A 26,451-nucleotide genomic window follows, 5' to 3' on the forward strand; every position below is an offset into this window, starting at 1 on the left:
CTTTGTTCTCTCCTCAAAGCAAGAATGTCCATCATGGGGTGATCAAATACAAGTCTGGTACCCATCTTTGATGGCAAGCAATGATGGCTCGAATCTACCCAAGGTAAGCATGCCAAGGATAACAATGTAGTTATGGGCATCATGCTCTATGGAGTGTGACCACCTAGTTTGCTACAACCCCTCTTGACTCATGAATGGTATGGTAATATGTCTAGCATGCTAGCTCTAGAGCTAGTGTTGAAGTAACTTGTAAGAACCTGTTAGCTCTCTAGCTCTACCTTGATCTTTGTCTTGCTTATCAAAAGCTTCTATGTGTTCAAAGCTACATCTTTGAACCCGGTACTCCATCACCCTACAAAGAGCCCCAAACTCCTCGAAAGGGCGCTAAAAACTCCTAATCTCATAATATATATTACATATAGATAAAGTTGTCCTCAATCTCTACCTCTTTGTGACATAACATAGCTGAAAATTTCATGCATCCTTAGATGTGTATCTATTGTTGTGTCTCAATCTCGAGCTATCCATATCCATCCATTAGAGTGATAAGAAATAGTATAACACAATAGAACCAAAGATAAGTGAAGAAATTAATGACCTTGTAATGATAAATGATTTAAATGTTCAACTAAGGTCATTTTTTAATTCTTTTCATTTCAAAGTGCATTGGACTTGGAGAAGATTGAAAGTTCCAGAGACGAAATGGCCTAACCTTTGCCAGCCATAAAATGGATGTGCGTGCGTGCGTGCGTGCGTGCGTGCGTGCGTGTGTGTGTGTGTGTGTGTGTGTGTGATTGATGTGAGGCTATAAACAGTGGTGACTTGAGAGAACCTGCTCTCTTGCAAATGGCACGAGGGCATTATCTGTTGAATCTTTCTATGGACCCCAAAAGCTTGCTATTCACTTTCCAAGAAATGGTATAGAGAGTTAGTAGGCTCCCTGTTTTAAAGCTTTGTGTAGAGTTCCTATGCATTTAGCAACTCATTACATCTTGTGGATTAGTAAACAAGGCGAAAAACCAATTGCGGCAACTCTTTCTGGCATATATTCTGCACTAGGGATAATGCCCAATCTGCAAGTTACGATCCTGCTATTTAAGTCCGCACTCTTCTAGCTCCCACCCTGAAATGTGATACAAATCATAACAAATGAAATAGATATTAGAAGGTGACATCGCTAAACTTAACGCTTTGAAACAACAAAAATAGCATAGCGTAGCCGCACGGAATGGTACTTTCTTCCTGATCCAATCTCTGTCCCATGTGAGGCTACTTTCTTCCTGATCAGAATCTCTGTCCCATCATGTGAGGCTATATAGCACACAGAATAACGAGTCCGGCTCACCCCCATCTCATTTCCTGTCCCACGCAACTATGAAATGTAAAATTATTATTAATTTAAAGTCGCAAATCTAAGCTCATACTCAGGAAAGTGTTAAGCAAAGCATTGTTGGGATCCCCAGTATGCATGACTCCGGGAGCAAGCATTGCCCTTACCCAGCTTTAGAATACATACGCGCGCACCCAAATTTCTGTGGTACAAAATCAAATTGGAGGGAAAGTTTAACAGGCATCAAAAGATGGGTGGAATTAATTCGAGACACAAGACAGCTTCGTGTACTGAATTCAGACTCCTCTCTACTCCTCTTCAAAAATGAGCCAAGCGGTTGAAAAAAATTTCGCAGAAATGTGCCCCAATTTTCACACATTAGCCCTTGACCAGGCTGATGACTATAGCTTCATATAATTGCAACCTCCGAAGCATTTTGCAGTAACAGTTCTGCTAGCAATGTGGCCTTTATACTCGGATTTCTAAAAGCAGGCATTGTAACACCAGAGGAAGCCTCAGACTCAACAAATCCCGCCCCACATTTCCAGTTCTGGCCAGTCTCGGAAGATATCACATTCCAATATTAGTCCCCTTTGTCAAGCGCACACGGCGGGTGCACTGTGCTGCAAAATCCCAGATGGGATAAAGATAGAAGACAAGCACATACACAGAATTTGTTATTAGTTTGATGCTTTCTTGCCTGCCTACCTTTGTGAACAGATCCAGGCTAAACCTCCAGTACTTGATGTCAAAATAAATCGAGTCTTCACAACATGTATGGAATAACAGATGCCTCCAGTCCTTTATTGTTCTTTTGAGAGTAACCGTTGGTGACCCTCGATAAACAGTGAGGGATCATCTAACGTCTTCTTAGCACACCAATAAATATCCCCAGCTGCATCAAGATTGCCAAACTGCAGGATGACCACAACATAAAGACTATTCATGGAATAAGAGCATATAAACCAGCCTTGTGACTTCATTCGACCACACAAAAACAATACACTAAACATCTCAGCATTCACCTCGATCTCTTGAGACCAGTACTCCAACCATAGTTTGGCATCTTGGCTATACTTGTCCACTGCATATTTAAAGACATTTCTCATGTGTTGCAGAGCATCCTTGCATCCAAGTGCAACCATCCGAGATTCAATGTTTATGCAGTGCTTGCAGAACTCTAAGCTTGATCCAGGAAGGGTCAAAATCCTACCAAAAATAGACATCAAATTTAGATTTTAAAAGACAACCAGCTGAGCTAGAAGTGATTCATGTGGTGCAGGTTCATCTGCGTGTAAGAAGCTTGTGAACTGAGATATTTGTTCCTGTCGTATCTATATTAATCACCTGACTGTATAGTACAACATAAACATACAAAGCAGAAGATCACTGCCATAATCTACATAAATATCATCCCTAACCTAGGAGCCCAGCACAAGGATCATGTCTAACCTAGACACCCAGCACATACCAGATTTTGTAATCATTCGCTTCAGTTGAACTAATAGACTGCTCTCTAGTGCAATTGTGCATCCAAAACTACAAACAGAAGAGAGGAAAATATATTTAGTCTAACTACAGATAGTCTCATTGTTCCTCCAGGCTTCTGTACCTTCCGGCAGTCTCATCTTTTCAGACACAGGTGGGGAAAAGAATGAGTCATGCTCTGGCTTAGTTCAAAATAGCCACACCCCTTGCAAGCATGTAAGCAACCTAACCAGACCACCAAGGTTTTTTAGATACAACTGTTAGCAAAGTGAATCACAGTATCCTTTACAATCCTTCTCATAAAAAGTTTTTGCAGAGACCATTCACATGAAAATTGTGACTTGATGATATTATCATGGGCGTTCACCAAAACATTTGACCTGCTTAGCATGGACCATTCATATGAAAAGTGCATCAACTCACTTTAATCTCACTAGTCAAGTGTGGTGAACTACGTAAATGAGCTACAATGAGTCCTAGAGAAAAGGGTCAACAAGTAATTGTCTGCTTTATTTTATGCAAAAAGATGAAGTGCATTCAAAAAGAACAGAGACGTGACAGCCACCAACTTAACAGAGTTGAAGCAAGAGACCAGAATACAATCTCACTTTTTGTAAACTTTCCGCATTTCGTCAACTCCTTGGCCATGCAGAACCCAGTCGATAAGGGAGCATGCAAGCTCTGCATCTGTGTTCTCTGTACCAGAGGCTGCTAATTTGTAGATAAACATGTCCACAATGCGACCATAGAAACTGGACTGTCCAGAAAAATATTCCAAGACCTGGAGAGGCAATCAGATACAGTCAACAGATCAGGATCTCTCTCGAGTCACTATCTGCCTCCTTCCCTTGGCCCCACCTCCTGCTCACCACTACCCTCTGAAACCAAGCCCTTTACAAAAATCAGGACAAAAAGAGGAAAAAGAAATAGCCTGTATTGTCTTAGGTAACCTCAAGATCAAGATCCAAGGAACATTCTAGGAAGGAAATGGAGAGTGAGAAAGTGCAATCAAACTACAGTAAAATGAACTGCAAAAGGAATACACGAACATCTCTTGCATGCATCATGCAAGAGGTTTAAAGAGAGACAATAGCCCTGATAAATGTGATCAAGATCCAAGGAACATTCTAGGAAGGAAATGTAGAGTGAGAAAGTGCAATCAAACTACAGTAAAATGAACTGCAAAAGGAATACATGAACATCTCTTGCATGCATCATGCATGAGGTTTAAAGAGAGACAATAGCCCTGATAAATGTGATAGGCACATTACATGTCAACATATAAGAGGTAGCGAGCACACCTGAGAAGTACCTGAAGAACCTTAACTTACTGTTCAAGTTTGTCTCTAGCTATGCAAAGAACCTTAACTTCATGCAATAGGGATATTTACTCCAACTGTGGGTTAGAAGCATTAGTGCTAAACTTGCAAATTGTATGGGTCCAAAGGTCTTGCCATTTTGTATACCATGTTGATGAAACAGTAACCCTCAGTAACCATTTTCTACTAAAACCCCCCAAGTAATAAACATCACTAAGATAAAATACAGTACAAGAATCCCAAATAATGAATGAAATAAGCATCGGGAATAGGCACCTCCCACACTCGCCTCTTTCTAGGAAGAGTGTCTATTACAAGGCATGTCTCATTTCTAAATGTACCAAGCAAGGATGCTGGCAATCAGCTCTCATCAATGAAAATATCACACAATTACTCCCATGTCACACCACTCATAGTTGGCCCCAACATCCCACTCGTCCCCTCAGAACAGACAGTTAATGAGGGATTTCTCTTTTTCAAATTTTCTAAAATGTTAATACGTAATTTACCTCTAATACTCCCCTTCACACAGATACAAAATAAGCTGACATCTCATGCTCACACATGCATAGATCCCGCATTTGCACGCATGCACTTGTTCTATGACGGTGGAACAATTGATAGTATACTGGATTTGATTATAACAGAGATTAAGCTACACACATGACTAATCAGCAAGAGAGTACTCACAGCTTGCCAAATTCCACTAAATTCGTAAAGCATACAATGCAGCTATGGCTTGCACCCAGACCTGGCAAAATTTGGGTACAAAAACCACTCCAGATCACTGATCACCAACCATGATGTTACCACCCCAATGCAGTCTGGAATGCAAAATGCAGGCCTCGACTGACCTCAGGCCAACTTGTCACAAACAGATCATTAACAAGCTGACCATATTCACTTCCATCAGCGAAAGCACATCTAAGAACCATATACTAGGCAGGTACACTTCTCCATTACAGACCTAAATTCAGGACCTCACACCACACTTACAGTGTGCAAAATCAGGGTAGCAAGCATGTGTAAACTAATGGTCAACTTGAAATGTAACTGGTAGACCACACAATCAATGGCAAGGGTTGAGAACTGATCTTGCTAAGAGCTCAAATGGCTGAGAATCAAATTTCCTAAAAGCATGGTTTACCTCACTACATTACTGAGAATCAAACTTCCTAAACATTTCTTAACGGTTGTCAAACTTGGCCAAGGTCAAGTGCCTGACATAAATTACTCTGCACTAAGACTTTGATTGTTTGGCACACATTTCCAAGTGAGTTCCAAAGACTAAATGACATACTAGTCTTCTTGATTGAGGCTCACAACAAGATAGTGGTGTCAATCTCAAAGACTACAAGGTACAAATAGACTGCCTACAGCACTCCTAACTGTACAGTGAATGGCTGCAACACACAGCGAAAAAAGACAGCTCCACACTGCATAAAATTCCACCAAAAAGACTATATTTTTATTAAACCTGGCCCCAACCACTACACAAGCATTCAATCAAAGCATTCCACAAATGAGTCTTCAAAAAAGAAGATTAAATGTAAGCCAGGAAAAATAGCAAATCAACTTGATATTGTTAAGGCAGGTTCTGTATACCATATGCCAAATATCTCTCCCTTCTGTAAGAGGTATCCATTGCAGACTTTGTTCAACGAACCCAGCAATCTTGCCTAACTTTGACTCAGCAATTATGTCCCTTTTCATTTCTAACATGATCCTCAAAGCCCATAACCTTGGACAATCTTTCAAACAGCCAGACAATAATTCTTCTAGTAAAAGCCTTGCTGCATCCACTTTTCGCAACCTCAGTAGAAGAGTCAGATGATGTTCAGCTAAGTATGGACTTACAACACCACTTTCATTTGCTCTCTTAAACAACTCCAACAAAGTGATTGCTATTGAATAACTCTCTTTATCAGGATTATCTAGTAAGTTGCTGTTTTCTTGCAGTTCTTGGCATTTTGAAAGAAGAAAATCCTCCAAAAACTTAGTGTAATACTCATACATTTCGGCAGATGGTATTAAATTCAATGCATTTTCATAAACCTGCAAACAGAACAGAACACTAGTAGGTCAAAAAGTTTTATCAATCAAGGGCACATTAAAGCATGCACAAAAGCAATGAAGATGTAATCACCCAAAGCCAAGTAATAACCTTTTATCAATAAACACTGTGAAACCAACCTTCCTTTTGTGGATGGGTGGTAATTCCTTGATTACAACTTAGTTACAACAGTAACATTTATTACAAAATTGAGAAATGCAAATTAACTTACAATCTTGGACAATGAACACCCTGTTGGCCCCAAAACTGGTGCCCCTTTCGGTATTTCTTTAACTTAATTAAAGAAGAAGTTGATGTACAATGGAATTCTCCCAATCCCTTTCGGTCTTCCAACTCCCCTTGCTGTCCAAAATGACCAAGAAGTCTTCAATCCGGTTTGCCCCTTGATTCAGGCAATCAATTGGCATTCACCCACTTTGATGTATTAGCAAATATGTCAGCTCATGTGTGAGTCTGCATATTTAGGATATTTTGGCATTTTTTTGTATCATTTTATGGTCATATTGAGCATTTATTGCTGGCCGACCTCATCATATTGAGGACATTTTTTTATCCTATATATTCAAGCTGCTCCTCGTCACTCGGTGATTCATCTGCCATCACACATGTGGAGACTCCGTGGAGAGAGAAGCCAGTGACTCACTATGGTATGTGATTGTCTCGTGTTAGATGTATGGATTCCATTTCCTAAGCCTAAATCTGAGTTCTCATCTATATTGTGTTCTACAATGTTCTTTCTTTTCCTTTCTCTTTTGTCTTGTGTTTCAGCAGCTTATCACGGCATATCTTTACGCTTCCATTACTGCTCCACTTCTGACATGGTATCAAATTTCAAGTTCTATGCTCCTGCCGTTGCTGGTCAGGCGACTGCTGCTCCAACCATGCGACCTGTTTCGCCTGCGTTTTTGCTTACGTCAACATCCATACCGCCTGCATTAGCCCCTCTCTTGCCTGTGTGCCAGTTCCAGCTTGCATTTTGGTGTTTCTACATCTTCTCCTGACTGGGCAACTACATTATCAGGTTGTTTTTGCTGTTTCAAGCAGTTTCTGGCTAATTTTTTGACTTTTCGCAGCAAATTTCTTGTTTTGGTCAGATTTTGGTGAATACTACATGTGAACTCTCATTTTTTACAGTCTATGCAAAAGTGGTTATGGTACGTGGTTTGCGGCACTATTGAACGTCCTCAACGGCCTTCTCCAATTCCAGCTGATTTTGATGAAGACAACCATGAGGAAGCGGTGCTTACATGGGATTTGGACGATGCCCGTGATTACTTGGCCTTGCTTCGGTGTATTTCCGAAGAAGTCCTACCGGCAATTACCTCCTGCAAGATATCTTCTGAAGTATGGATGAAGTTGCAGTTGCTGTACGCGGCACCTTCCACCATGAGGGCAGTTACTCTTTATGGACAACTCCAGCAAATTCTGTTTGAGGCCAAAGATACTATCCAGTCTTTTCTACTTCATGTGACCCAAATCCAAGAGTAGTTTCGACAAATGCAATCTGCCCTTCCAAAGACTCATCTTATTGGACGCGTACTCTCCAAACTCCCTCCGGTGTTCGGTGGAGTGGTGAATGCTTTGAGGGCGCAGACATCATCGACTCCTGTCAGTTTTACACATATGACCTCCATGCTGCTTGAGCATGAGGCATCATTGCGGTTACAAGGAAGGCTTTCATCAGGTTCTCGTGAGACTCTTGCAGCTTCGGAGAGGGGTTTGAAGAAGAAGAAGTCGAAGACCTAGTATTACCACTATGAAAAGAAATGTCATTTATGGAAGGACTGCAAAGAGTTAGCATCTTCCAAGCAGAAAAAGGTGCAGAAGACGAAGCTGGATGTGGACTCCTCTAATGAGTCATCATCTGCCGCAGATTCTGACTCGGATCTCCAACCAAGGTGAAGTTCAAGGCGCAAAAAGGATCGGCTTCTTTGGAGGATCGCGGAAAGGGATTGATGGCCCCTTCCTCAGCTGCTTTCTAGTGGTGGTGATGAGGACATCCCTCACGACTCTCCAGTGCCAAAGAGAGAGTGTGAGAGGATGGTGAGATGAGGCAGTTGCACCTTATCTATACATCTATACAGATGCACAGGATCCAAAGAGGGACTTTCCTGACGCATTGACCGAAGTCTAGCAAGTTTAAATCCTGGAGCTAGGATTGGCATCCAGGTTCATGATGGGTTGTTTCATTGACAAAGAGCGAGCTTGGTTTCTAATCATGAGCTCACATGAGGGGACACTTTGGTGGTCCGGCCAACAACAGGGAATCCATGGTCACATATGTTTCAAAGGCATTTTTAACAAGATAGTCATGTATGCTACTAAGAGACATTGGGACCGACATAGAAATATGGTACGATCTTCTCTATTTTCAGGAGCTGGTACAATCAACATCGACATCAAGTTCTCTCCGAGGCACCTTGGTGGTCGCTTGATCATCCACTGCTTGGGTATCCATGGTTCTACTTGGTGGTTCTATGTTGTATGGAGTTAAATTAGCATAACTTACTAGATATTGACGGCTGGCAGGAAAAGACACGTGTTGTTGTTTTTTGTTCCTTCTGGCATCTTCTTAAGAGAGGTTGGGAGGCAAATTAAGGGATCTCTCGTATCTTGTGCTTCTGTATTGTGACACTGGTATCAGAGCCATCGAGATCTACCAACGATTTCTAGAGGGCATCATTACTAAAGGCCATCTCCAGCCCGACTGCTATTAAGGGCCGCATCCAAGTACTTACGCGGTTCACTCTTCAGCCGTCGACGTCTACTCAGCGCGGTTTATCCTTCAGCCGTTGACATTTACCTAGCCGTCGACATCCACCCAACTGTTCGGTATCATAATACTAAGGGCCATGTGCGAGCTTGGCCCACATTTTAGTACACGTGGCTGGTGATATCTGCCACCTATAAATTCTCCGGTAACTTGCAGACCCGAAAGGGTTATTTGTCCAACATGGTGAAAAGGGGGACAGGTTTTTGCGATTTTGCAATTAGGAATAAGGCAAAATTCCAATGTGTTGTAAACAAAATCTAGCGGACAAAATACAGGGAAGTGTTCCACCTTTATCTCTAAATTTCTTATAATTTCTTTCCAATTCTAGTGTATAGATTGTTAGAAGGCAGGCATAGGAACCCACTGTAAGCAAGGGAGTATAAGGGCAGATGAGTGTAAATAGCCCAAGTGGCAAGGGAAACCCTAACCCTAGCTTGGCAAAGGCTATATAAACAACCTAAGGGTTACTATCGATTGTGGGAGAGTGTACCCAAGTTGTACTCTAAGCAACTTAGTAAGCAAGATTTCATTCTTGTACTTTGAGCTCTCTTCTCCCTCTTGTGCACACATTCCAATGCTGCAACTCCGGTTTTCAACATGGTATCAGAGCCATCTCTGATCTCCTCAGCTTCTCTCAGCCTCAGCTAGCACTAAGTGCACATGAGCCTCTACCTCCTTCATCTTATCCTTCTTTCCTCCATAGCTGCCTGCAACCTACCTCCATTGGAGGACTTGGGGAGGACAAAGGAGGCCATATCTCCCTCTGATTTCTTCTAGGGACTTCTTGCCTATCCCAAGGTGAACCAGCCTGGCACGATAGACCTCAGGATTAGTCGACGGCGTGGGCAGCATTGCGTGGTTCCCAGAAACAGGCACAATTTCTGACAGCGCGGAATTCGGGCTGCTGTACACACAGCAAGCGACGCAATCCCTGCAGCTATCTTGGGGCTTTGATAGCCCCCAAGTGGGCTATCCTCAGCTAAAAGGGTTCCTCGAAATTCCTCTCACAGAGAGACATCTCTACCAAACCCTAATTGTGTTTTTTTGGGCAGCCATAGCCAACAAGCTCCAAGCTTGACATTTTGTCACTTTTTCATTCTGAGCTTCATTAACAGTGATTCTAATCACTGAAGCAGAGTCTCTGAAGCCTATTCCAGATTCTAAAGCTCTTGGGCATGCTCAATGGACATCACTAAGCATTGGGAAGCCGACTTCCAACCGGGTTCCATTCAAGCACTCCACTAAGCTTGACAATGGTGTTTTCTAAACACTAATCATGAATCATCAGGTTATTTGCTTGCTGGGCATTCACTAAAATCCAGTGAGTTCTTTTATTCCTCTTCGTATATTGTAATAAGGTTATGTGTACAATTAACACATAGACCATTATACACTAGAAGTGTACTGCATACCGTGAGTGACTTTGTCTCAAGTACACTGGTCAATGAAATCAAAAGCATGAGTGTCATTGTACTCTCCTCGGAATCATCAGCAACAAGCATTGAGATCATAGACCAACCTTGTCCAACACAAGCTTCCTCCACTAAGCCATACCACAAGGAGGAGCCTGAAGTCCAGTCTAGGTTTACTTCATTAAAACCTAAAAAGACTATTAAACCTCGGAAGAAGTTTGCACATAAGAAAGGACCACCACAGTCATACTTTGAAATATTACATTTATATGATTTTCACCCTTTCTCTTCATTGCAACTTTGATTTCAAATTGTCTAATTTGCTTCCGCATTCAGTGGAAAGTTTGTAAGGGACTAGACATTGCCCTTGTCCTAACAAGTGGTAAGACCTTCCCAATGACCACAACATATGCTGATGTCCGTCCTCAAATTCGAAAGTTTGATGGCAAAGATTTCCACCCATGGCAGGTACTTATAAAATACAAAATGATGGAGAGAGGGTATTGGCCTCTCATTCAAGGCAGTAGAGCTGTAAACTCTGCAAATCTGGTTGATATAGAGGATGACCAACGTGCTCAAGCAATCATAATGTTACACTTAGATGAATCCCTGATTCATCATGTTGATCAACTAAACACTGCTAAAGAAAAATGGGATGAGCTTGAAAGCTCTATGGAGCCACTGGCAAAAATACTAAAATCTTCCTTAAAATTGAATTCTTTAGCTTGGAATATCGTTCAGGAGAAGATTTGGGAAATTCATTTCTCATATGAAGGGACTTATGGCACACCTTGCCTCTGTACAAGCTCCAATACATGAAGAAGATGCTATTGCTATTCTCCTAAAAGCTGTAAAATAGGTGTTTCCTACTCTTGTAACCACTCTCACCAACATTCCAGATCCTACTTTGGCAAGTACCATTCAATCCTGTTTGGATGAAGAAAAGAGGAACCACAAAGAAAGCAGCAACAATCAGGCAACTTCACATTCTCGTGATCAAGTATTGGTTCATACAGTTCTCACTAGATGTTCTTTCTGTAAGAAAAAAGGACATCTTGTAAACAACTGCTGGAAGAAGTATCCCGAGAAGATGAAATGTAGCAAGTGCAAGAAGACAGGGCATATCACTAGTAAATGCCCCAACACTCCTGATATACCCAAAGAATTAGTGGCCAACTATGCCTCCAATACATCTGAAGATCGACTGTTTTGACTATTTAAATCATTTGCCTAAAACAACCTTGTAAGCCTGATTTATAAAGGCAACCCAAAAAGGGGGGGGAACCTCTTACATGCTTTGTAATCCAATGCCACCCTGGCATTGAGGGGGGGTGTTAGAAGGCAAGCATAGGAACCCACTGTAAGCAAGGGAGTATAAGGGCAGATGAGTGTGAATAGCCCTAGGGGCAGGGGAAACCCTAACCCTAGCTTGGCAAAGGCTATATAAACAGCCTAAGGGTCACTATCAATTGTGGGAGAGTGTACCCAAGTTGTACTCTAAGCAACTTAGTAAGCAAGATTTCATTCTTGTACTTTGAGCTCTCTTCTTCCTCTTGTGCACACATTCCAATGCTGCAACTCTAGTTTTCAACATAGATGGAGGGGAAAGAGAGAGAGGGCAACGGAAGGCTCTAGTTCCGAGGACCACCCTATGGTGAATCCCCATGAAACCGAAATGCAAGAAGAACACTGGGAAGAAATTTTTGCTACGCGAGGGCAATTTGATGATTTAATTGCTTGTGTGCAAGGACAAGGGGTTCAAATGGAGTTGCTAACTCAAGCACTCACCGAAATTAAATCCCAATTAGCCTTATTACTAGAAAGGGATAAAGATAAGGTAGAGACCTCAGATCTTCCATCTTCATCGAAAGATGTAGATGTGACTAAGCAAGACCCAAGGGAACCCCACCAAAAGCTGAGGGATAACCCAGTGTCAAAAGATATGAAACCCCCTCAGTTTCATGGGGAGGAAAAATATAGAAACAAAGACACTATCTTTAACTTCCTCCAAAAATGGGAGAATTTGCACAAATTAAAGAATATTCCACCACATCTTCAAGCGCTGGAGGCCAATTTAACCTTGGGACCAAAGGCATATAAATGGTAGAGAACTTTAAAGAAGGCAAATAAAATACCTAAAACTTGGGCTCAATTTGAATCAGTCTTTTTGAAAGAATTCCTTCCTGAAAATGAAATGGAAAGAAATTGGAAAGATTGGGATTTTGTCAGACAAAAGGGAAGACCTTTGCTAACATATCTCGAGGAGTATCGTGAGATAATCCTCAAATTGGAAGTAATAGATGAATTTCAAAAGACGAGGATTTATAAGGGGACTAAATAAGGCTTGTAAAAGAAAGTGAAAAGGAGTTCACCTAAGACCCTTGAGTTTTAGATCGAGCAAGAGTGATCGTATGAGTGTGATGGCTGGAGAGAGTGTGAGCAGAGTGAAAGTCCGAGACGATAAGAGTGTACCAACAATGTGTTGGTACACAAAGAATAAAATGTATTTATACTTAGGGCACGTAAAGGGTATGTTCACATGTACAATGTGCGTGTACTATATACACGGAGGTCACCGGGCCTTTATATCCCAACAACCTCCCACTTAAAGGTCCGATATAAAAGTCTAGCTAACCAACTCCCACTAGTCGAATGCAATGCTCGTGCTGAGCTTTGCTTAGACTTTTAGTGAGAACATCTGCAGGGTTATCTTGTGTTTTAATCTTGGTCAATGTGATTTGACCATCTTACAGAATCTGTCTAATGAAGTGATATCGCACATCTATATGCTTTGTGCGTGAACGATACATGGCATTCTTAGCCAAATACACTGCACTCTGGCTATCACATCCCAAAACTGTAGTACTCATAGACATGATGAGATCATCTGCAAGTCTCCTCAACCATATAGCTTCCTTAGAAGCTTCAGTAGGCGATATGTATTCAGCTTCAGTGGTACTTAGTGCAACAATGTTTTGCAACCTGGAACACCAAGAAACAGCCCCACCAGCAACTGTAAAGACATACCCACTGGTGGACCTACGAGTGTCCAAGTCATCTGCCATGTCTGCATCACAATAACCCTGCAAACTAAGTGCACCCTGCCCATAGCAAATACTTTTTCTTTGTGTACCCTTAAGATATCGAAGAATACACTTGACAATCTCCCAATGTGCTTTGCCAGGATTTGACATAAACCTGCTAACAACTCCCACTGCATGAGCAATGTCTAGACGAGTAGCAACCATAGCATACATAAGAGAGCCACAAGCTGATGCATAAGGAACTCCCTTCATAGCATTTGCTTCCACGTCATCTTTCGGGCTGTTGGCTTTGCTAAGCTTGAGATAAGGAGGTAAGGGTACCCCAAAAGGCTTAGCTTTAGCCATGTTAAATCTGTCCAGTACCTTTCCAATGTACTTTTATTGAGATAAAAACAACAATTTCTGCATTCTATCTCTACGAATCCTCATCCCAAAATATGCTATGCATTCCCCAAATCTTTCATGGAGAAAGCTGATTTCAGCTGATTTTTTAGAGCATCCAAGCTAGTTTTTCTTTTGCTAGCTAGTAACATATCATCCACATACAAAACAAGTATTATGGGGCTGCCATCTGTATCCTTTTTCGTGTACAAGCAATGATCTGCATAGCTGCATGTAAACTCATGAGATAGCATAAAAGTATCAAACTTTTTCTACCATTGCCGTGGTGCTTGCTTCAGCCCATACAGGCTGCGTTTTAGCTTATACACCATCTGCTCTTTTCCAGGAACTACAAAGCCCTTCGGCTGTTTCATGTAGATTTCCTCATCAATGTCACCATGCAAGAAAGTTGTTTTTACATCCATTTGATACAGCTCTAAATCCAAAACAGCAGTAAGAGCAAAAAGCACACATAAACTTGTCATCTTCACAACAGGTGAGAAGACCTCTTGGAAGTCAATCCCTTCCTTTTGTGCATAACCTTTGGCAACTAGCCTTGCCTTGTACTTGGGTTTCCCATCAACTGTCTTGACTATGTACACCCATTTGTTTGGAAGTGGCTTCCTTCCCTTTGGTAATGACACAAGATCCCAAGTATCATTTGCATATAGAGATTTAATCTCTTCTTGCATAGCTAGCTCCCACTTACTGCTGAACTCACATGACCTGGCCTCTTTGTATGTAAGAGGCTCACCCTCATCTGTAAGCATCACATAATGCAAGGAGGGGTCAAACCTATGTGGTTGCCTTCTTACGTGTGTAGACCTGCGTACCCAATGATCAACATTTTTAGGAATTGGGTTTACATCAGGCGGTATATTATTTTCAGCATTCATTTGTTGCTGTAAACCATTTTCAGCATGCTATTCATGCTGTATAGCACCTTCATTTTCATTTCCAGCACCTACATTTTCATAATTAGCAAGCCTATCTTGCTGTCCATGACCTCCTTGTGCTTCTATTTGCTGTCCATCATCATCTGGCTCAAAAATAACCGGCTCATCATCAATTTCAGCCTGTGGTACAGCACCTTGAGGCTCATTTTCTGAAGTTATGGGTGGCTGCAAACTCTGAAATTTCACCTTTTTCGAATCTTCATTAGAGGCTAAAGAGCCTTTCAGCAATTTTGCCTCATTAAACACAACATTACGGCTACGAATAATTTTCTTGGACTGAGGTAACCACACTCTATAGCCAAATTCACCCTCATCACCATAGCCCATGAAAATGCCTTTGGTGGATTTTGGGTCAAGTTTGTTCCTCAGCTCATCCCTAACATGTACAAAAGCATCACAGCCAAATATACGTAAATGGTCATATGAGGCCGATTTGCCAAACCAAACCTCCTCAGGGATGCCATTATTTAAGGACCTATTTGGAGAGCGGTTGCAAATGTGAACCGCGGTTTTGACTGCCTCCCCCCAAAATGCATGAGGGAGATTAGCAGTGGACAGCATGCACTGCACTCTTTCACATAAAGTCATGTTATATCTTTCAGCCACCCCATTTGAAGAAGGGTTGTAAGGGGCTGTAAGCTCCCTCTTAATACCATGCAAGTCACAAAAGGACTTGAATTCAGTCGATGTGAACTCACCCCCATTATCAGTTCTCAAGCATTTCAGCTTTCTACCTGTCTGAGTGGTCACAAATGCATGAAAAGTTTTAAAAACAACAAACACATCACTTTTCTTTTTCAGCAAGTATACCCAAATCTTCTTGGAACAGTCATCTATAAAGGAGATAAAATATGCAGCACCACCCAATGATTTCACGAGCATACTATATACATCAGAATGCACTAAGTCCAAGACATTGGACTTACGAGAGACCAAAGTAAAAGGAATTTTTTATTTGCTTTCCAAACTGACACACATTACAAAAATCAAGTTTAGAGCCTTTTCCATCAACCCTCTTCAAAGAGGTAAGAACATCAAGTCCTTTTTGGCTCATATGGCCTAATCTCTTATGCCATAACTCCAAGTGGCTGCAAATTTCAGCAACTGCAAGAAACTTGCCATTCAAGGCTTTACAATGCAAACAATACAATGTGTCCTTCCTGGTTCCTTTTGCAATCAGCATGGACCCTTTTTTACTTTCCACAAACCACCACCAAACAGTGTGGTGTAGCCATGCAAGTCATGCTAACCAACAAATAGTAAACTCTTTTTAATGCCAGGCACATATCTAACATCTTTCAACACAAGCTCTTGACCATTGTCTAAAGACAAGTGTACGGTGCCAATCCCATCAATGCTGCAAGCATGGTTATTTCCAAGGTACACCTTTTCATAACTGCCTGCATTGAACATAGCAAAACACTCCAAGCAAGGAGTTACATGGAACAAGGCACTAAAGTCTACAATCCAAGTCTGAGTGACACCATCATCAATTGACAAGAGAGCATCAATCACATCAACCTTGGTAATCTGCATATCCTGCATGTGACATACAAGGGCATCATAATCAACTACACATAATACATCAGCCTCTGTATCCGAAAGCTCCTCTATGACCACACTAGAGGCCACATTGGCCTTTTCTTTGCCTTTGGATGTCTCCAATGCATCTCTCTTTTCTTCTTTCTTCTTTTTATCTCCTGCATTCTTCTTTCTCTCTTGTTCCTTCTTATAGTAACTGCAATCAGGTTTCTTGTGGCCCTTCCGACCACAATGATAGCAAGTAATGTCACTCTTATCCTTTCCTTTGCTCTTGCTCTTGTTTCTCTGCCCTGCATATGCATTTTTCTTTTCAGCCCTGCTTCTTACATTATAAGCTGAGTTGCTGCCTTCTCCACTAGACATACATCTAATTTCTTCATTCAAGATAGAACCCCTCACCCCATCATATGAGAGATTGGGGTTATTGCTGAGTGAAACCACCAAGGTTTCCCACGAGTCCGGCAATGTCATGATCAAAAAGATCACCCTCAACTTATCATCAAAGTCCAAGTTTGCATCTTTGAGTTGATTTAGAATCCCTGTAAATGCACTCAAGTGCTTAGCTGCAGGCTTTGACTCATCCAGTCGCATATCCACCAACTTACGCATTAAATGCACCTGATTAACAGGTGTGGTGATCTCATAAGTAGTCTTCAGCTTCTCCCATATTGCATAACCTGTGTCTAAACCCTTAATGTCTGTCAGAATGTCATCAGTGACACCCATATTTATGTAAGCCACAGCCTTTTTATTCACTCTGGCCCAACCTGCATCAGACATTAGTGCGGGTTTATCTTCTTGCAAAGCATCCTCACAATCCTTCAGGAACAAAATGCCCTGCATATGGTCTTTCCAAAGGTCAAAGCCATGACCATCAAACCATTTGATCTCCATCAAACTCTTGATGTCTGAACTAGAAGAAGTTGCAGCCATTTTATCACGAACACAAGAGTAAATGCACTAATCTGCAGAAGCACAAACTGAACCAGCAAAATACCCTGCTGTTTTTCTTCAACCAGAAATAAATCTCTGCTGTTTATACATCAACTAGCCACTGCACGGGCAAAAGATGCAGAAATTTACCAAATTCTGCGCAAATCCCCAAAATTTCAAGTCCAAAATTGCATGAATGTCAGTCAATCTGACCCAGCTGAGTAAAGCTTTGCCAATACATGAAAAGCCCCAAATTTATGGGATCTGATATCATGAAATTTTACCCAAAAATGCAAAATTTCAACAAAATTTGCAAAATCCCGAATTTAATTGAGGTCACCGCTCGCGATGTCTGCAATTTCTGACTCAAAAGTCACTGACAAGCATGAATGATGCCAAATTTGGGAAAAGCCCCAAATTTTATGGCCCGATTTGCACAGATTTTGAAACTGTGCCTCTAGTGTGTGAACACCCGCCAAGGCAAGTGGTAATTAAAGAGATTGAAGGAAAAAATATTATTTTTTAAAAAAACAAATGGGGTCTGTTGACCGTCACGTTACTAACAACCGGCTGGCGTCCGTTCCACGCGCGTCTCACGCCCTGCGACAGTTCTCCATGATGGCCCCCTCCGTCGCAACACGGCGTCTCCTTGCCAAACACGTCAGTCACCTCACGTCTTCACCATGCACAGTAGCAAGCACTTGGTTGGTCCACATTCCCGACAACCTGTCTTCACGTCTGCTACCAATCGACTCTGCCTGTCGCTCGCCTGCTAAAGGTCGCGTTCGAGTTGGAAGCGTACACAGAACCTTAAGCTTTGATACCAGCTATTGGAACTGGAAGGACACAGCTGAGAGAGTTTTAGATCGAGCAAGAGTGAGTGTATTAGTGTGACAACTGGAGAGAGTGTGAGCAAAGTGAAAGTCCGAGACGATAAGAGTGTACCAACAATGTGTTGGTACACGAAGAATAAAATGTATTTATACTTAGGGCACATAAAGGATACATTCACATGTACAATGTGCATGTATTATATACACGGAGATCACCGGGCCTTTATATCCCAACAGGTAGTAAAACACATTCAGTTTTTCATGTAAGTAAGCTAAGAAAGAAGCTAGGTGATATGGATAATCTACTCTTAAATGATAAGATTGAGGAGCTATTTAGTGACCAATCTGTTTCACATGAACCAAAAAGAATTTTAAATGTTCGTAATAGACGAACAAGGCATACTATTTATCAAGAATGTCTGGTAAAATGGAAAGATTGTTCAGAAGAAAGCTCAACATGGGAGCGAGTGAGTACTATAAGAAAAAGGTTTCCCAATTTACAGTTAGACCTTCCAAGTATTGTTTTCGAGGACGAAACCGATTCTTAAGGGGAAGGAAATGTTATGTTAATAAACGCGACACTTTAGGGGAAACAACACGAGAGATGACCGTCCGGGGGGGCCTTGGACGCCCGTACGATGTTCAAGGGAGCTTAGAAAGAAAGTGAGTTAAATTAGCATAACTTACTAGATATTGACGGCTCGCAGGAAAAGACACGTGTTGTTGTTTTTGGTTCCTTCCGACATCTTCTTAAGCGAGGCTGGATGGCGAATTAAGGGATCTCTCGTATCTTGTGCATATTATGTTAATAAACGTGACACTTTAGGGGAAACAACACGAGAGATGACTGACCGGGGGGGCCTTGGGCACTCGTACGGTGTTCAAGGGAGCTTAGAAAGAAAGTGAGTTAAATTAGCATAACTTACTAGATGTTGACGGCTGGCAGGAATAGACACATGTTGTTGTTTTTGGTTCCTTCCAGCATCTTCTTAAGCGAGGCTAGGTGGCAAATTAAGGGATCTCTCGTATCTTGTGCTTCCGTATTGTGACACTAGCTGTACCCATATCTCGTAATGTATTTAACCTTATACATAGGACATCTATATGGATATAGGCTTGTCATGTTTCGTCAATAGCATCTACTCTATTCAGATTTCGGCAGACTGTGCTCCACCTTGGTGAACCTATGCGGTTTCGACGTGCCCAGAGACTAAAGGCGAATCCGTTCACAGTCCATTAGACCGACTTCTCTAAGATAGCCATAGCCTAGTTCTAGTCATGCTTTACTGAGCTTATACACATTTGCCTGTGCTGTCCTTTCTTCGGCTCGCCCTAGCCTTCATCTAAATAGACGTTATTATCAAGGCATCACACTAAGCCTTTACAATCAAAGCGTGCTTGAATAGGGTCAGACAAAACTGTTACCCAATAGAAACTTTTTCCGTATCACAATCGATGTCTTTGTGTCGCACAACCTCTTAATATTACACCACTAGATCTCCAATCCAAGGCTTGCTCTGTAGTGACAGTACCAATGTCTATTAATCATTGTTTCCAGACACGGTTATTGGTTGGCATCTAATCTAATTCGTCAATACGAGAAGCAAATTGTTATGTGAATTAAAAAATATCTTCACCCAAGCCCAAAGGCAAATCTTGTGCCACTCCACTTAGTCATATGTAACTAGTATACATCCTGGCTCCCGAAACTCTTTCATGGAATTTGAGAAGTTTCTCTCATTCCTCAAAAGCCCATGGAACGAGAATTAATACTCCCACGTCCATCACATAAGTAGTTAAAGCAAGTAAGTGATTCGAAATTCAAGTTATTTCACAAAATAACACCCATATATATTAGGCTCAAAACGGTACCTCGCAATTACAAAGTCTTTCTACGGCTAAAGGATAAGCGTGTTCTTAAGCCATCATACAAACATAAATAGAGTGAGAAGTTACTTGATGCCAACCAAGCTAGTGTCACAATACGGAAGCACAAGATACGAGAGATCCCTTAATTCGCCACCCAGCCTCGCTTAAGAAGATGCTAGAAGGAACCAAAAACAACAACACATGTCTTTTCCTGCCAACCGTCAATATCTAATAAGTTATGCTAATTTAACTCACTTTCTTCCTAAGCTCCCTTGAACACCATACGGGCGCCCAAGGCCCCCCCGGACGGTCATCTCTCATGTTGTTTCCCCTAAAGTGTTGTGTTTATTAACGTAACATATGGTTTATGATTCATTCTCATTGTACCATTGTATTGTATCAGATCACCCATGATTTGAGAGAGGGCGTTAGTAGATATGTCAACTCATGTGTGAGTCTGTGCATACAGAGGCTAGGGACATTATTTAGGATATTTAGGCATTTTTATTTGTATTTATGGTCATATTGATCATTTATTGCTGGCCAACCTGATCATATTGAGGACATATTTTTATCCTATATATTCAGGCTCCTCCTCTCTCAGTGATTCATCTGTCATCACAAATGTGGAGACTTCGTGGAGAGAGAAGCCAGTGCCAATGCCCACGCAGCCAGTGACTCACAGTTGTATGCGACTATCACGTGTTGGATATATGGATGCCATTTCCCGAGCATACATCTAAGTTCTCATCTATATTGTGTTCTTCAGTGTTCTTTCTTTTCCTTTCTCTTTTGTATTGTGTTTCAACAGTTTATTACAGTATATATTAACGCTTCCATTACTGCTCCACTTCTGACATGACGGAGATGGAAAATGCCCCAAATTCACTGATTTGTTGGTCCTTCCACCTGAATTTGACTAAAAACAACTTCAATCCTGTTGAATCCAAGTCTTGGAGCTTCCAAATTCTAATATGCTTCCCGAGGCTGTTGTTAAACCCTAATTTTTGCTACAAATTAGGGTTTACAACAGAGAAATCTGAAATTTCTCAGCCTCTAGTGATCTCAACGTTGTAATCTTCGGAGCAAGGCTATAGAAACGCTAGGAGATGAGAGAGAATGTTGAGGAGAGAGAAAATTCAGACTTTTTATGCAAAGAACTAAAGGAAATCAGCCATTTCCTACTGTTGCTCTATCTCAACAACTTGTAGATGCAAAGAACTGAAGAAAATCAGTCATTTACTACTACTACCCTCTCTCAACAGCCTATAGATGCTGTCATCTATTGTTGATTAGTCTTCTCCTATCCCTTGCTGCCTCTAAGGTCCTCCACTGGTTGCAAATCAAACCTGCAGTATCTCCTCCCTCTCTGTTGCAGGCCAAATGCACTGAAATACCTCTCTCCAACCTCTAAAGACATCTTTCAGGCTTGCATGGGCATTTTTGACAAGTGGCAACCTTCCCAAATGGTTTTTTCAACATGATCCATAATTAAATATTAATTTTAAATCTTTAAATATTGAAAATTAATCTAATAATTATTTCGATGCCCAAAAAAATAATCTGACTGGCCAATAATTAAATTGGCTAGGCAACTTCCATTCTCGAGTGTCTCTGCGCCATCTTTGACCATCAGATTGGCATTAGATACTATTAAACGCCACTTCTCTAGTATCATCAATTGATACTTATGGCCAAATGAATAACCTAGGCCAACAATGGGCACCAGATACAACCAAGTACTTGTACGGTATAACTTATAGCAACTTTTGCCTTTGACATCTTGTGATTCCCTCCAATCCCAAGCTCGTAAATTTACTCTAAACCTAGTTACACCTCACATGTGCAACATTTACTTAACCATGTGATTAAAAATTAATCCACATGTTAAGTGAGATTTCAAAAATACATGTCCTCATGACACATTGTGTATTATATAGAAATACACTTCTGCATGTATGTGTGTGTGTGTGTGTGTGTGTGTGTGTGTGTGTGTGTGATTCACATTGTAGACTAGCCAAGACGACACAAGTTTTTAAAACCACACCAGTGATAATCACCAATAAGATAAGTACATGAAATAAAATTCCTACAACATTAAGTGAAAGAAGAAAAGCATGGGTCACTACTACCTCGCTATCTGCTCAAGGTAGACTTCAAGTACAAGCGTAGAAGATCATTCTACTATCAGAGGCAAATGGGAGAGATTGTAGGGAGATATGAGCAAGAGGCAAGAGGCCTCCTAGTAGAATTGAAAGAAACTCCCCACATGGTTTGACATCGTAGACCAATAAAATGAGCACCCAACCAAATCAATTACCTGCAATCCAATTTAGAAATAGAAATCAATGTGTGGGAATATCTCTCACTGGCTACTTTGATATCTAGTCAACATGCTCCCTTGAAGGTCTACATATCCTTTTTTTTAAGAAGCCAGTCTACTGTCTGTGACCCTTCTTGTGAAGCTCAGCTAAGAGTGACAAAAGTTCAAGGAGTGAGCATGAGAGTGTGACCACTAGAGAGAGAGAGAGAGCAGAGTGAAAGTACGATGCGATATGAATGTACCAACAATGTGTTGGTACACAAAGAATAAAATGTATTTATACTTAGGATACGTAAGGGTGCATTCACATGTACAACTAAATAATGTGTGTATACTATACATGGAGGTTAAACCGAGCCTTTATTCCAACAACCTCCCACTTAAAGGTCCAAAGTGAACCTCTAACCAACTCCCACTAGTCGGATGCAATGCTCGTGCTAAGCTTTGCTTAGACTTTTAGTGAGAACATCTGCAGGGTTGTCCTATGTTTTGATCTTGGTCAATGTGATTTGACCATCTTCCAGAATTTGTATGATAAAGTGATATAGCACATCTATATGCTTTGTGCAAGAATGATACATGGCATTCTTAGCCAGATACACAGCACTCTGGCTATCACATCCCAAAACTACAATACCCATAGACATGCTGAGATCCTTTGCAAGTCTGCTCAACCATATAGCTTCCTTAGAAGCTTCAGTAGCTGATATGTATTCAACTTAAGTGGTACTCAGTGTAACGATGTTCCGCAACCTGGAGCACCAAGAAACAGCCCCACCAGCAACTGTAAAGATATACCCGCTAGTGGACCTACGAGTGTCCAAGTCACCTGCCATGTCTGCATCACAATAACCCTGCAAACTAAGTGCACCCTGCCCATAGCAAATACACTTTCTTTGTGTACCCTTGAGGTATCGAAGAATACACTTGACAGCCTCCCAATGTGTTTTGCCAAGAATTGACATAAACCTGCTAACAACTTCCACTACATGAGCAATGTCTGGACAAGTAGCAACCATAGCATACATAAGAGAGCCATAAGGGACTCCCTTCATAGCATTTTCTTCCACATCATCTTTTGGACTATTGGATTTGCTAAGCTTAAGATAAGGTGGTAAGGGTACCCCAAACAACTTAGCTTCAGCCATGTTAAATCTGTCCAGTACTTTTCAATGTACTTTCTCTGTGTTGGAGTTTCTTCTTCTATTGCGCACCCTCACACTGTAAACCAAACCCTTCGAGAGGAAATAGATAGGCTGCCCACCACTCAATCCTAATCTCGTTTTTACAGATTGTTGGTTGTAACATTAATGTGACATTAAAAGTAATATTTAATGTTACATTAAGGTCATAAGTGTGGAATGTGACATTAAAAGGGATATTTAATGTTACATTAAGGTAAATCTAGGGGAACATGCACGAGAAAGACCATCCGGGCTCTTGGGCGCCCGAACGGGGTTAAGGGAAGCCTAGAGGTTAAGGGAGTCCAGAAATAGTAGGACTCCAGCAAGTTGACGGCTAGCAAAAGGGATAAGCTTGGATTTGCTAAGCTTAAGATAAGGTGGTAAGGGTACCCCAAACAACTTAGCTTCAGCCATGTTAAATCTGTCCAGTACTTTTCAATGTACTTTCTCTGTGTTGGAGTTTCTTCTTCTATTGCGCACCCTCACACCGTAAACCAAACCCTTCGAGAGGAAATAGATAGACTGCCCACCACTCAATCCTAATCTCGTTTTTACAGATTGTTGGTTGTAACATTAATGTGACATTAAAAGTAATATTTAATGTTACATTAAGGTCATAAGTGTGGAATGTGACATTAAAAGGGATATTTAATGTTACATTAAGGTAAATCTAGGGGAACATGCACGAGAAAGACCATCCGGGCTCTTGGGCGCCCGAACGGGGTTAAGGGAAGCCTAGAGGTTAAGGGAGTCCAGAAATAGTAGGACTCCAGCAAGTTGACGGCTAGCAAAAGGGATAAGCTTGAGGGCCAGCACTTATCTAGGCATGGCTGGGAGGTGAAGGACACTCGTGCTTCCATCAGTCTCAAGAAATCTGTTCCCATAATCTAACATTGGTATCAGAGCCTATGTTTTTGATCAAACAAGAATCCGTCAGGCCGTCAGTCAAGAAGCGGGCCATCAGTCAGAAGTGTCCTGTTCCGTCGCAAGTGAAAGCGTGTCGTCTGCCCTGTCCCGTCGCGTGCCATCACTTCTGCCCTGTCCCGTCGCGTGAGAATTGACGAAGCCGTGAAGAAAACGGAGAAGACTCGTCACATTAGAAGGGCAGCGCCACATCACGTAAGTGACATTTATCATTGGTCTAACGTTACGGGACCCGTGGCAGAAAACGTTACGGGCAAAAACGGGCAGAGAAAAATTTAAAAAAAAACGTAAGGACCAGGGTCGCGAAGACCAACCAGACCAGGCGTGCAGCCGCCAGCATCCGCGAGGACCAGGAGTGGAGTCGCCAGCATTCGCGAGGACCAACCAGCTCAGATGTGAAGCTGCCAGCAGCCGCGAGAAACAGATCAGAAGTGGAGCTGCCAGTATCAGATTGCTGTTGACGGATAGGACTGCTCCTGAGGCGGATAAGACTGCGACTGCTGTGTGACAGGCAGAAAACTTCATACATAACTGAAGCCACAGCCTGCCATAAAAAATCAGGGAAGTATTTTATCTTGTATGCAAATTTCTTATTTTTGCTTTCCAATTCCAGTGTATTAATGGCAGAAAAAGGGAAAGAAAGGGTAATGGAAAGTTCTAGTTCTGGGGATCAACCTATGGTAGATCCCCATGAACCAGACATACAAGAAGAACAATGGGAAGAATTTTTTGCCACGAGAGAGCAATTTGATGATCTTTCTGCTCGTGTGCAAACTCAGGGGGTTCAAATGGAGTTTTTAACTCAAACACTAACTGAAATAAAATCTCAGTTAACTTTATTGTTGGAAAAAGACAAAAATAAGATAGAAATCTCAGATGTCCCATCTTCATCGAAAGATTTAGATGCGACCATTCGAGATTCTAAAGAACCCCAAACCTATCATAAATTGAGGGATAATCTGGTTTTAAAGGATATGAAACCACCTCAATTTTACGGGGAGGAAAAAGATAGAAATAAAGATACAATCTTTAACTTCCTCCAAAAATGGGAAGATTTACATAAATTAAAAAATACACCACCACATCTCCAAGCACTGGAGGCCAGTTTAACTTTGGGGCCCAAAGCATATAAGTGGTGGCGAACCTTAAAGGAGGCGAATAAAATACCTGAAACTTGGGCTCAATTTGAATCCGTATTTTTAAAAGAATTTCTTCCTGAAAATGAAATGGAAAGAAATTGGGAAGATTGGGATTATGTCAGACAAAAGGGACGACCCCTACTGACATATTTGGAGGAATATCGTGAGATAATCCTCAAATTGGAAGGAATTGATGAATTCCAAAAAACAAGAGGATTCATTAGGGGACTGGATAAAGCCTGTAAAAAGGAAGTAAAATGGAGTTTACCTAAGACGCTTGAAGAGGCAATTAAATTTGCATTAATTTATGAAGATAGTACGCGTCCAGGTACACTCACCAGTCTCACTGATATGGAGCCCAAGTCTAAGGAATTAGAAACCTCAAAATTTGTGGGCAAATTTAAAAGAAAAATGCCATTTTTCAAAGGTAAAAAACAACCCTTTGAAAAGAAACCATATATGAGGCCAAAGCTAAGTCCTGATGACTTTGATAAGGCCAAAAAACAAAAATTGTGTTTTAATTGCCTATCCCCTAACCATGCTGCTTGGAATTGCCCTCAAAAGAAAAAGGGGGAAGACAAAAAAAAGGACAAGGGCAAGGGAAAAGAAAAACAAATCCATGTAGTGCAGACCTTAGAATTAAAGGGTCATGAAAAGTATAAATCTTTAAAGGTCTTGCACATGGATGTACAACATAAGTGTTGTATGTCAACTTCTTTGTGGCAGCCTACTTTTGGGCCACATGATTTACTTAGAGTACATGGATTGATAGCTGGAAAACGGGTTAGAGTCATGATTGATGACTCTGCCACACATAATTTTATAAATTATGCACTTGTCAAAAAATTGAAACTTCCCCAACAAAACAGTGAGCATCAATACGTTGTGCGTATGATGCAAGGCCAAGACAATAAAATATGGGATACA

The 26,451-nt window shown here is 41.4% G+C and overlaps 1 protein-coding gene across 5 annotated transcripts in view; it reads right to left on the reverse strand.

Annotated features, from left to right (window-relative positions):
* Positions 1–792: 792 nt before the first annotated feature.
* Positions 793–26,451, reverse strand: part of LOC148039325 (U3 small nucleolar RNA-associated-like protein) — a 33,114-nt gene continuing 7,455 nt past the window's right edge. The window contains exons 3-7 of one of the 5 annotated variants that reach the window (XR_015690406.1): positions 5,743–6,192; positions 3,427–3,599; positions 2,356–2,539; positions 2,039–2,244; positions 793–1,123 (exon numbers count right to left, since the gene is read on the reverse strand). Coding sequence is in view for 2 of the 5 variants with exons in the window: in XM_087675215.1 (XP_087531341.1) it covers positions 2,134–2,244; positions 2,356–2,539; positions 3,427–3,599; positions 5,743–6,192 (918 nt within the window). In the remaining 3 variants the exon portion in view is untranslated. Of the gene's footprint in view, positions 1,124–1,375; positions 2,270–2,355; positions 2,540–3,426; positions 3,600–5,742; positions 6,193–26,451 lie in introns of those variants that run through there. The other 4 variants (XR_015690405.1, XR_015690404.1, XM_087675215.1 and 1 more) reach the window with 4 other exon arrangements.

This window comes from Lygodium microphyllum, chromosome 3 (genome assembly GCF_053477565.2).
Source record: "Lygodium microphyllum isolate KBCC chromosome 3, Lygodium_microphyllum_v1.1.10, whole genome shotgun sequence".
NCBI classification, from domain to species: Eukaryota; Viridiplantae; Streptophyta; class Polypodiopsida; order Schizaeales; family Lygodiaceae; genus Lygodium; species Lygodium microphyllum.